Source organism: Oncorhynchus clarkii, chromosome 9 (assembly GCF_045791955.1).
Source record: "Oncorhynchus clarkii lewisi isolate Uvic-CL-2024 chromosome 9, UVic_Ocla_1.0, whole genome shotgun sequence".
In the NCBI taxonomy this organism is placed as follows: Eukaryota; Metazoa; Chordata; class Actinopteri; order Salmoniformes; family Salmonidae; genus Oncorhynchus; species Oncorhynchus clarkii.
In genome coordinates, this window is record NC_092155.1 from 16,527,802 (window position 1) to 16,540,603 (window position 12,802).

The window sequence follows — 12,802 nt, forward strand, 5'->3', positions numbered from 1 at the left end:
GACTTGATTACACACAGGTGGATTGTATTTATCACCATTAGTCATTTAGGTCAACATTGGATCATTCAGAGATCCTCACTGAACTTCTGGAGAGAGTTTGCTGCACTGAAAGTAAAGGGGCTGAATAATATTGCACGCCCAATTTTTCAGTTTTTGATTTGTTAAAAAAGTTTGAAATATCCAATAAATGTCGTTCCACTTCATGATTGTGTCCCACTTGTTGTTGATTCTTCACAAAAAAATACAGTTTTATATCTTTATGTTTGAAGCCTGAAATGTGGCAAAAGGTCGCAAAGTTCAAGGGGGCCGAATACTTTCGCAAGGCACTGTAACTCTTATTAGTTCAATTATACACTGTCTGATTCACACTTCACTTTCTTTTGTCAATAAAAACAATTCTGAGAATTATGTAGTTGTCGTAAGCCTTTAGAAACCAGCACATATTTAGTATTTAGTATTTTATTAGGATCCCAATTAGCAGCAGCAGCTACACTTTCTGGAGTCCAACCAGAGTTATAACAATACATCATAATAAAACAATACATCATTCAAGACCCTGTGCTTTATACAAATGTATATTGCTCCAATATTACACATTTACAATTTAAAATGTACAATATCACAATGTGTGTCTGATTGTAGAGTATATCTGTGTGTGTGTGTGTGTGTGTCTTCACAGTCCATGCTGTTCCATGAGGTGTATTTTTTTTATATCTGTTTTTAAGTAACATTTTACTGGTCGCTTGAGTTACTTGATGTGGAAGAGAGTTCCATGTAGTCATGGCTCTGTATAGTACTGTGCGTCTCCTAGCCTGTGTTCTGGATTTGGGGGCTGTGAAGAAGTCTTGTGGGGTATGAGCTGTGTGCTAGTCGTTTGGACAGACAGCTCAGTGCTGACAACACATCAATACCTCTCACAAAGACATGTAGTGATGCAGTCAACCTCTCCTCTACAGTACTTTGAGTCAGGAGAGATTGACATGCATGTTGTTGATATTAGCCCTCTGTGTACATTGAAGGGCCAGCTGGGCTGCTCTGTTCTGGGCCAACTGTAATGTCCTTCTTTGCAGTACTTGATCAAATAACTGGGCTGTAGTCCAGGTGTGATAAAACTAGGACTTGATTGGTTGATTGTGATGTCAAGAAAGCAGAGTTGTGCTTGGTCAGGGACAGACCTCTCCCCATCTTGGCAACCGTTGCATCAATATGTTTTCACCATGTCAGTCTACAATCTAGGGTTACACCAAGCACTTTAGTCTCCTCATTTGTAACATTATTCATTCTAAGATTTAGATAAGGTTTAGAGTTCAGCAAATGATTTGTCGGAAAACACAATGCATATGAGCCCCCCTCCCGAACAAACAAACAATATGGTTCCATCCTGGAAACGCTTGGGGACTCGTTGTTCACAGACTTCAGCAGGTTTGGATAAAAATACTTTCATTTATTCCAAATGCATACATCAGACACATTTTTACAAAATACTTATTTTTCTATGAATGAATCCCATGACGATGTATTGTGTGGTGATATTTATATGGGTAGGCCTATATGGGGTGGCAGGTAGCCTAGTGGTTAGACCAGGGGTGGGCAACTCCAGTCCTCGAGGGCTTGATTGGTGTCACACTTTTTCTCTATCCCTAGTAAACACAGCTGATGAATCAAATTGCGTTCTAAACTGAAGATCGTGATTAAGTGATTATTGGAGTTAGTTGTGTTAGCTGGGGCTGGTGCAAAACTGTGACACCAATCAAGTCCTCGGGGACTGGAATTTCCCACTCCTGGGTTAGAGCGTTGGACTACTAACCGAGTGGTTGCAGGATCGAATCCCCGAGCTGACAAGGTAAAAATCTGTTGTTCTGCCCCTGAACAAGGCAGTTATCCTACTGTTCCCCGGTAGGCCGTCATTGTAAGTAAGAATTTGTTCTTAGCTGATTTTCCTGGTTAAATTAAAAATATATAAAGATGAAACGGTCATGTTAAACAGGTCATTCAGTCCATAAACGTTTATAGGCACATCAATGAGTTAAGACCAAGTTGTGCTTCACTTTATCAATCTTGCTTTCATTTTTATCCCACTTACTTTGTTTTGCTCTGACAGGCAATTCCTGCAAGGACATCTCTAGTGAAATCTGCACAGAGGATTCCACACTGAATGATGCCTCAAACCACAGTCTAAAAGGATATAACAGGTTTGAACTGGATAATGTTAGAATGAGGATGTTTTGGATACACATCAACATGGTTATACAGTAGTCACATTATCATAATACAGGAAAACATTTAAACCACCATGTATAGTGATGTGTAATGTCTTTATCCATGCATTACAAGATTGTCTAGAGACCATTTTTTTAGGCTGTGTTAGCTTTAGGGACAGTTATGGTCTGCAACGGTGCCTAATGTTAGCCAAACTAGAAGATTGGGGCCCTGATGCCAATATACTTCCTTCTTAAGGCAGTGACGTGTGTGAAGAGAAATGCAGACCTGTCCAATCCAATCAAGCAGTTTTGCGTCCACCAACGACTGATCATGTAGGAAACCAACAGCCTACAGAAGGCAGTGGTCATTGTAAGGGGCTAATTAAGAAATGGGATTAAAGCTAGCGCTCAATGATCGACTACTCAAAAATAGACCCCCGATGAGTTGAAACCATTAAGTATCAAAACATATAATATTATAATTCAAGCTCAGTAATTACTCTACGACTTTGTATGTTTATATTCTTTCTATAAATAACGTGCCTGAGAATAGTTATTGCTGTCCTAGAATATGTTATCGCTGCTGACCCACGTTCCAGTCCAAATCTACAGAACAGAGAATTGTAGTGGGTTTTTATAGCAGTCAGTAGCACAGTCATACGGTACTTAGTAACAGTTTACCTTACAGTCATGTGCGATGGTGCATTTTAAGTGCATGTGTTTGTAGATGGTCTAATCCCCAATCCCCCACCCCTCCCCATTCGTCCACTAGCAACCATATCAAGTGTCCATATCAAGTCTCTCATAGAGAACTTCCTGTCCAAGTGTCCAATCTCAAGCTACAGACATAGTAGTTCTACAGTGTCTATTGTCTCTATATATCTGTGGGGTCGGTCCTTCCTGGCTGAGAACTGATGACAGCCTCTCTCTTCAGGATTTAATTAACCAATGAGAGCCTCTCTCCTGCTGTGGTCAGTGACCCGACCCTCAGGATTCGAACTCGCTGTCGCTGCTAACGGAGTGGTCTGGGGTGGAGGTGCCAGTGCCCCGGGGGTCGGTGCTCGTGCTGCAGTCGCTGGCCTCTGGACTGCCCGGGTGACGCGGAGAGGCGGCCAGCAGGCGGGGGTGGTGGGCGTGATGCTCCTGGGCAGAATCCTCAGGGGAGCTTCCGGAAGGCAGGTGGGTGGGGTCCTGCTGCAGTCTGAGAGAAGAGAGAAGAGAGAAGAAAGAGAGAGGAGTATGTTTTAGTTTTTAGAGATACATGGTTGGTTTAAGTGGTACCTAACTGGTACTCTCTCTCAACGAGAGCATTCAGCCTGGTCTCATAGGCTAGACGTAACATAGTAATTGTAAATCCGGGACACTAAAATGAACATGTTATGTTACATTTGGTATGGTTACATAAGATAGAAGGCTATTTAAGGCAACAAAAAAAGTATGGTGGTTGGTCGGGCATATAACGCAAACGTCTAGCAACCCAAAACCTGCGTGATTGAATATCATGACGGATAACTTTAGCATTTTAGCTCATTAGAAACTATTCAACTACTTACTACTTTTTAGCGACTACTTTTCAGCTACTCGCCATGTAACTAACCCTTCCCCTAACCCTAACCTTAACCCTTTAAACTAACTCCTAACCCTTAACCACCCGGTTAACAGTAGCCACAACAAATTGGAATTTGTAACATATCACATGTTCTGCAAATTCGTAACATATCCTAAGAATTGTAATTCGTAACATATCATACAAAATGTATGATTGACATCCACAAATGAATACATAGCATACGAAACATAAGGTATGATACTAATTGGAGTGTCCTGGATATCTGTTTACTATGCTACGTGTACCCCTGAGTCCAGGGTGCAGCATTGGTTATGTATTTGATGTAAAACAAAAATTAAGATGTCCACAGTCCTATATATATTTTTTTTTAAATGACTTATATATATATTTTTTCTTCTTCATTTAATTTAATTTCTAAAATGTTCAACAAGACACAAGAAGTCAAAAGGTTTTGGCTGAGTAGAGTTCCTGTCTGTCTTAACGTACATGTTCTTTGCCGATGCAGCCCTGTCTCTCTGGCGTCGATTCTTGAACCAGTTGCCGACCTGTGTGGGTGTGAGTCCCGTGGCCTGGGCCAGGTGCCGTTTCCTGGACGGGTTTGGGTACGGGTCCTGGAGGTACCACTCTCTGAGCAGGCTGCGAGTTCTCTCCTGTGATACATAAAGGACACAATAACGGTCAGTTCCCTGCTTCATGTAACCAACAGTGTTCCTAATAACTATATATATCACAATGAGATATGACATACACTACCAGTCCAAAGTTTTAGAACACCTACTCATTCAACGTTTTTTCTTTATTTTCACTATTTTCTACATTGTAGAATAATAGTGAAGACATCAAAACTATGAAATAACACATATGGAATCATGTAGTAACCAAAAAGTGTTTTATATTTGAGATTCTTCAAAGTAGCCACCCTTTGCCTTGATAACAGCTTTGCACACTCTTGGCATTTTCTCAACCAGCTTAATGAGGTAGTCACCTGGAATGCAGGTGTGCGTTCTTAAAAGTGAATTTGTGGAATCTCTTTCCTTAATGCGTTTGAGCCAATCAGTTGTGTTGTGACAAGGTGTGTGTGTGTGTAGCCCTATTTGGTAAAACACCAAGTCCATATTATGACATGAACAGCTCAAATAAGCAATGAAAAATTACAGTCCATCATTACTTTAAGACATGAAGGTCAATCAATACGGAAAATTTCAAGAACTTTGGAAGTTTCTTCAAGAGCAGTCGTAAAAACCATCAAGCGCTATGATGAAGCTGGCTTTCATGAGGACCTCCACAAGAATGGAAGACCCAGAGTTACCTCCGCTGCAGAGGATAAGTTCATTAGTTACCAGCCTAAGAAATTGCAGCCCAAATAAATGCTTCACAGAGTTCAAGTAAAGGACACATCTCAACATCAACTGTTCAGAGGAGACTGTGTGAATCAGGCCTTCATGGTCGAATTGCGGCAAGGAAACCACTACTAAAGGACACCAATAAGAAGAAGAGACTTGCTTGGGCCAAGAAACATGAGCAATGAACATTAGACCAGTGGAAGTTTGTCCTTTGGTCTGGAGTCCAAATTGGAAATTTTTGCTTCCAACCGCCGTATCTTTGTGAGACGCGATGTGGGTGAACAGATGATTTCCACATGAGTATTTCCCACCTTAAAGCATGGAGGAGGAGGTGTTATGGTGTGGGGGGGGCTTTGCTGGTGACACTGTCTGTGATTTATTTAGAATTCAAGGCACACTTAACCAGCATGGCTACCACAGCATTCTGCAGTGATGTGCCACCCCATCTGGTTTGGGCTTAGTGGGACTATCATTTGTTTTTCAACAGGACAATGACCCAACACACCTCCAGGCTATGTAAGGGCTATTTTACCAAGAAGGAGAGTGATGGAGTGCTGCATCAGTTGACCTGGCCTCCACAATCCCCCGAACTTAACCAAATTGAGGTGGTTATGTGGGAACTCCTTCAAGACTGTTGGAAAAGCATTCCAGGTGAAGCTGGTTGAGAGAATGCCAAGAGTGTGCAAAGCTGTCATCAAGGAAAAGGGTCGCTATTTGAAGAATCTCAAATATAATATGTATTTTGATTTGTTTAACCCTTTTATGGTTACTACATGATTCCATATGTATTACTACATAGTTTTTATGTCTTCACTATTATTCTACCATGTAGAAAATAGTACGAATAAAGAAAAATCCTTGAAAGAGTAGGTGTTCTAAAACTTTTGACCGGTAGTGTATACAGTATGTTGGTGTAGTGTCTTTACTAGGCTACTTCATTGATATCAGTTAGAGAAGATCTCCTAGTCCTAAGACATTACAACCAAATAATCGTATAATTGGATGAAATAATTGGATTTAAGGGATAATAATTATAATCCACATTATCAACATGAATATGTTGCACTGTATATTGGCTCAGGATGAAAAGCTTAGTACTGATGTAACCTGGGGAGTGGGGATATCCCCTAAGCCCCCCTGACCTATATACTGTCTATAGCAACAGTGAGCGCTCAGCCTTTGCCCTTTCACCTAATGCTCAGGCACAGACTTTATCCCTTCAATCTTGTAGACAACATCCTGGGCCAGAGACTGACACACGGGGATTATATTGTTTAACGTCCATGGACCGTCTGTGGAAATGTGACCTGCTCAAAGTGTGTATCTGTCCAGGGTTAAGTCTAGGGCTACTCAATCAGTCATGGATCTTTACGCTGTATGTTCTGAAATGCCTATTCCCTGCCCTGAAGCAAGTGCTTTCATTTGCATTTCATTGGTTTTAGTTGGTTGAAGTGCTGTCTGCTCCCCTATAATTTCCAGGGATGTTCCCTATTGCCGCTGACCAAAAGTAGTGCACTATAGAAGGAATAGGGTGCCATTTTGGAACAGAGCCTAGGTGATTGCTCACTGCTGTGAGGGATGGAAACCCCAGAGTAAAATACTGCCGCAGGTGGTCTCTGACACACACGGCTTAAGCAGACTGACTCTCTCCACGGCTTTGTCCCAAATGGAACCCTTTTGACCAGGGTCCATAGAGTTTGGGTAAGAAGCAGTGCACTCTATAGGGAATATGGTGCCATTTGAGACACAGGCCATGAACTACAGCCCTAGCATACGGCAGCACAGTCCCTGTTTAACAGGCTTGCCTGGTGCTCTTTAACCCCTGGATTACTACCTGCAGGTTGAAGTAGCCTGACATCCAGACTACTTGCTACATGCTAAAATTCCACTCCTTTTACTCTGTGTCATATGAGGAGTGGATTGTTAGCACAAAGAGACTGGTACCCAGGCTGAGGTTGAAAAGCAGAGGCATGACTTCCCGCCTATGTCCTTTACATGTTGAGATTTAGATCAAAATAAAGTTTGAGAATACTTTTAAATTAAATATATAATCTTTGTGTAGCCTATTCAGGTTCACTTTCATCACATTCGTTTTGTAATTCCACACATAGATGCTGATGCATATTGATCAGTGGCAAAGCCAGAGATGGTTGAGCAATGAGATTGTATAGACAGTCATCTCTTGCTTCCCTGCACTGTACAAAGTCATTACTTCTGATAACTCCATTTTTGTGTGGAAACCCGTTGCCTAGAACCATTAAAGTAACCCAACTCAAAGTATTGCAGTGTTCAAAACTTCATTAATAAAGTGACATCACCACCCATATGGTTATTTTTTAAAGTTGTAAATACTTTTGTTTTATGAACTTTTTGACACTAAATTGCATTATATATTCTGAAGTATAACGATTGTAGTTACTTAAATGGAATATTTGTTGTACTGAACATAACAATGTGGGATCCCTTCTACTTAAATGATTAACCTTCCTTACAAATTGTTTTCAAGTGTAATTGGTAAGTAGTTCTGATTAGTAATTTCCAGTGGTTGTGTCTTAATGTTTAATATTGTTTCATGTATTTGATGACTTGTCATTTTAACCTGCCTTAGCAGGCATTGTCGATCACAGTGCTCATTCCTCTAGCAGTAAACGGGAAGAGCTGTGACGTAAGCATTACAAGATGCTGCATTAGCCTCTGTCATTAAGAGTGGTGCACATTAACGTGTTGATGGTGGAAATGGCATCTGTCATTATTGAACGTCAATTTGTCTGACTGTTTTGATATCCGTTCATCATGATCAATTGCACCTCAGAACAACAAACTGCTTCATAATATTTTAGAAAGAAATCTACTTTTTTTCTTTAAACATGCATAAAACATTGTGTAAAAGTCCACAATATTTGAATTACCCACAATCCTGTAAAAACAGAGCCATGTTCACTATTGAGTATTCATAACTTGCAAAAACAAAATAATTCTATATCAGCACAACACAGATAAATGAAGTGTTTTTTATGCAAATATCAACTACACCGTTGTTATTTTAAGTAAAGACGTAAAACATAATAAAACAAATTAGTTTCTATTTATAAATAGCCTACGTGATGTATAATCTTTCGTGAACAGACTACCTAAAGATAACAGCTGACCAAATTACGCCCCATTTTAGTTCTGGGTTAACCGAGATTAAGTGATTTACTATTTCTAACCTTGCAGGGTGGCATTGACCCTATAGTTTGCGTTAAGAGCGATCAGGGCTGGAAAAAATAATAGATAACCCTGGTCCATGTCATTTAGACTTAATATGCCAACGTGCCATAATGGGACCTTCTGAATTCATTTCAAATGGTTCATTGTAAGAATGTTTTTTTAAATATTTTTTTTTACAAATTAGCATTCAGTGAGTCAGCCCAGTATACCCAAGTATTGAAATGCATGGTTACAGATATGAGTTCAATATAAGTAGCTACATATATATATTATTCTCTAATATATAGCCAGGTGGTGCGTAAAATGGATCATGGAAAGGTGCGTCACTATAGTTATGGAAGGTAAAGTGCCTAACTACTATTGGTGCGAAAGAATATTACTTACAGCTTGGTGTCTCACCTTAAAGCAGTGCGTCTTCTGCTCGCCGTCCCAAATGGTGCGAGGCAGGGGGAACTTCTTTCGGATGCGGTACTTCTCCACGGGTCCCAGGGCACGGCCTCGGAGCCGCTCCGCCTCGCGGTAGTGCGCATCCAGCCACAGATCTTGGAGCTTGGCGTGAGACTCTCGCGTAAAGCGGTGGCTCTGGAGGATCTGGTAAAGCGCCTCGAAGTTTCCTCCGTGGAAGGCAACCAGCGCCCTGGCGCGCATCACTGACTCGTGGCGGTTGAGAGCCTCCCCCGCGGAGCCAGGGACAGCGGCAGGCAGGGACCATAAGAACCGCCCAAGGCGCTCGATGTCGCCGGTCTCCTCGAGGTTCTCGCACACCCGAGCCACTTGCTCCGGGGTGAACATAGGCAGAGGAAACATATTTCGTTGTTCTCAGACTTTGTCAACAAACAAAATAGTCTAAATTTGCTAAATGGACATGGCCAATGGTCATATCATTCCAGCTGCCTGGTGCGTGTTCAAATAAAGAGACCGTAGCCCGCGATGAAGCAAAACGCGCTGGAAGTGTCCTTTTACGCACCACGGTCACCGTGCGCCTACAGAGTGATGTGAAAGTTCAGTTGAGTCAAATATAGGCCTAGTTTTGCAGTGGAAAAAGACACCAAACTAAATCTGATTGGTAGCGAGTTGCTTATATAAGTTGTGTCTCTTCTTTTCCCGGTATTGGCGAGCTATGCTATATGTGAGAAGATTCGTGGCGGGGTCATGCGCTTCCAGGAGTTCAGGCCGTTCTAGTAGGCTAAAGAATGAACGCCAAGAATCAACCGGTATTTATAGCTAGATGCAATTAGCATCGTTGTAGTTGTTTTGAGACGGATTATGCGCCTCGGAGGTCATTAGCCATTTAGGGGGTGGTGTGTGTGTGTGTGGGGGGGGGGGGGGGGGGGGGGCTGATCAGATTGTTTGGCTTAGTCGAGGGATACACCGACTGTCAGGCTGATTGGTAAGCTAACAACAAGGATATTTAATTGGTCTGATCTGCATAACCTGCAGGCCGGGCGAAATCCATTTCAGGCCAGGGGACAGGGAGGGAGGAAGAGGGGAAAAGAAGAGAGCAGGAAAATGTGGGTAAACAAGATTTACCCATTAGGCCGGGTTTAATCACCCACTGGAAATAATTTAATCACCCAAATATAATGAAGTGATGAATAATCAATAACATTTCTGTGACCAATAGCATACTTTATATTGGAATAGTAAATGTGTCATAACTTTTGTGCTTAAAATCGTTTGAAAAAATCAGGATAGGACGAATGTATAGTTTAAGTGTTGGGTGAACTCAGAAAGAGTGGGACATCATGTAAACTGGGACAGCTTAATCCTGACGCGTTTAATTCTTGGTCTGACAAGAGAAAAGAAAAACTATTCTTACTAACCCTTGCAGAGAACACACATGATCAAAATCAAATCACATCATTGGTGTGACATCATAGAGGGACAGAGCACGCGTTAAATAGGAAGCTCACTCCGTGAAGGACACAGTACACTTTTTGTTTTATTTTGATGTTAAGGTTATAAAACTGTAATAAATACTATGAACTGGTGCATCAAAATATATTTTAAAAAGTTGCTAACATCATTTCAATTGTGTAATTCAGTCATTTGTGTTGTTGTACTATAGCCTGTTCGTTTTGTCTTTCTGTTAGTAGACTGTTATTTGAGTGAATTCAGAAAAATGTCCATCTTCTGTAACCTCTTCAGACATCTATCCAACATATTTAACCAGAATGTCATACACGCATTAAATCCTCAGATGCTTCCTAATCACAAAAAAAAAGAATTGTCATTGGGGTACCATTGGGACTATAATAAGGGTGTCCTAGTTTATCCAATCTGCTGTCCCAGTCTACCACATGATTTTGGCCCAGAGTGCACAAACGGGTGTGTCATGCCCCCTGTGAACTTTTGTTTTTTTGTGTGTGTGTGTGTGTGTGTGTGTGATTAGGATACATCTTAAAAATTTCAGAAATGCATCAGGTGTTGGGCTAATATGTTGGATAGATGATGAAAGAGTTTACAGAAGACAGAAATGCCAAACGTGTCCCACTTATTCCAAATTCACCCTACAGAAAGTTTGGCGACTGACTATTTTAGGTCTTTGGTAAATTGTGCATATTTCAGACATACCTAACAGTGATACTTGCAAGAGCAGTGTGCGGGTTTCTCTTTTCTTTTAGATAGGCCTAAACCAAACGGAATTTATGCTGCAGTTGTTTTCAGATGTTTTTTTATTATTAAGTTTTGAATCTGCTTTAAAAAATTAAGGCAACAAGAATATACGTAATATTATTAGTAGACGCAACTTTCGATGTTTTTGAGTAACAATTGTTTGAATAAATTGTTCACACAAATAAAGTAAGTCCAGGGAATTAATAATAGCCATAAAAATGTTTTCGATTTTTAAAAATTGAAGCATTATTTAACTAGGCAAGTCAGTTTAGAACACATTCTTATTTATAATGAAAGCCTACCCTACTGGGTTAACTGCCTTGTTCATGGGCAGAACGACAGATGTTTACCTTGTCAACTCGGGGATTTCTTTCGGTTACTGGTCCAACGCTCTAACCACTAGGCTACCTATCGGATTTACTGATAATATGATTAAATATGAGTTGATGTCACACCAATATTTAGTAAACCCAACATGAGTGTTCACGTGCTAGTCGGAAGTCAGATTTTTCCGATTTACTAACTGGATGAACGCTATGACTAGCATGTGAACAAGTTATTATTCCACCAGCAGTAGCCTACCTGGAGGTAGAACTGCAAGCATTGCATGATGCTGAATTTGCCCGTCATTAAAATGGTAATGGTGGGAATGGGTGGTCTCGCCATTGAACATCAATTTGTCAACGGTTTTGATATCCGTTCATCATAATCCAACATAGCACAACAAGCTGCTCAATACTAATATAGAAATATAGCCTACTTTTCTTTCTTCAAAAATGCATACAACATTGTGTAAAAAAACAATTGGACCCACAATCCTCCAAAAAACGGGCAAATTGTTGCAATATCTTAAAATTGTTAAGTTGAGAGAAATATTATTATTATTATTAATATTTACAAAATGTATTAACATTTAGTAAATTAAATCACATACTTTTCTATCTTTTTGGTTGTCCTCATAAAATATATATTTTTTTGGTCAAATTAAATGAACAAATCATTGAAATGACCTGATCTCATTTTTATTATGTAGGGCTATATGTTGGTTGTTGTTTTTTGTTGTTGATTGTTTCAATTGACCTCATAATTGTCTTTTACAGTGTTGGTGGATGGATGCACCCTGGCTCAGAAAATGTAGGGGCTATAGACGACAGACAGCTATAATATACCCTCCGTATTTAATAAGGATTGGATATGAGCTCCAGAGATGCCGCGCGTTAGGCTTGCATGTAAACCTGTATCACATGCGTGGAGGCTGCGTCCATTTACCGGGTCGACATTTCCGAGGCGACTGCATGCTCTCAACGCACCTGACAACTAATCGCATGTTAATTGAAGTGGACACTGTTATACCGTAATCTCCCCATCCTGGTTGGTCCCCGGGTCAGGATTGGAAAAAACACCAGTCTCTCGAGGCAGGATGATGGAGATCCACGACAGTTACACGAGGGCACGGTATTACATGATCCTGCCCCATGGGTTCAATACCTCTCTGATCTTATAGTATTAATCAGTGTTTAGGGGACAATAAATCCGGTTTAGAATAAGCATCTGTCTATGAATGCGGTACAACAAACACACATGAAAGGCTATGTATGATATGTGTATAGGCTATAGGGAATTGATATGTCCAATTATCCCATTAGGTTATAGCCTATCGCTTTTCTATTTCATTCAACAGATCTGGGTCTTTATGCACATTGCAGTTTAATTTATTACTGTTTTGTTTAGGGAGTGATGTCAATGGGTTTGTGTACAATGGTGGCTAGCATAGCCACAGGATGTAGGGGCGATAAATAATGAAATATCTGACAAAACATATCCCCCCAAACTACTATGATAGCTAGCCTATATGTTGGTGG

At 40.6% G+C, this 12,802-nt stretch overlaps 1 protein-coding gene across 2 annotated transcripts; it reads right to left on the bottom strand.

Moving 5' to 3' along the window:
- Positions 1 to 1,423: 1,423 nt before the first annotated feature.
- On the bottom strand, positions 1,424 to 9,490 carry LOC139415983 (homeobox protein SIX6-like). 2 transcript variants are annotated; one of them, XM_071164196.1, is made up of 3 exons: positions 8,724 to 9,490; positions 4,258 to 4,421; positions 1,424 to 3,402 (listed from the first exon to the last, which is right to left on the bottom strand). In XM_071164196.1, exons 1-3 carry the CDS (start codon positions 9,129 to 9,131, stop codon positions 3,189 to 3,191), a joined length of 786 nt encoding a protein of 261 aa, XP_071020297.1. In that variant the 5' UTR covers positions 9,132 to 9,490; the 3' UTR covers positions 1,424 to 3,188. The 2 variants fall into 2 exon arrangements, with proteins under 2 accessions (XP_071020297.1, XP_071020296.1); XM_071164195.1 differs by having other exon boundaries at positions 8,709 to 9,490.
- Between the last annotated feature and the right edge of the window lie 3,312 nt (positions 9,491 to 12,802).

Coding starts and splice junctions, on each gene's coding strand:
- LOC139415983 (XM_071164195.1), bottom strand. CDS start 9,131: ATGTTTCCTCTGCCTATGTTCACCCCGGAGCAAGTGGCTCGGGTGTGC. Junction 4,422..8,708: donor TTAAGGTGAGACACCAAGCT/GTAAGTAATATT, acceptor TATGTATCACAG/GAGAGAACTCGCAGCCTGCT. Junction 3,403..4,257: donor GCTGCATCGGCAAAGAACAT/GTACGTTAAGAC, acceptor CTCTTCTCTCAG/ACTGCAGCAGGACCCCACCC.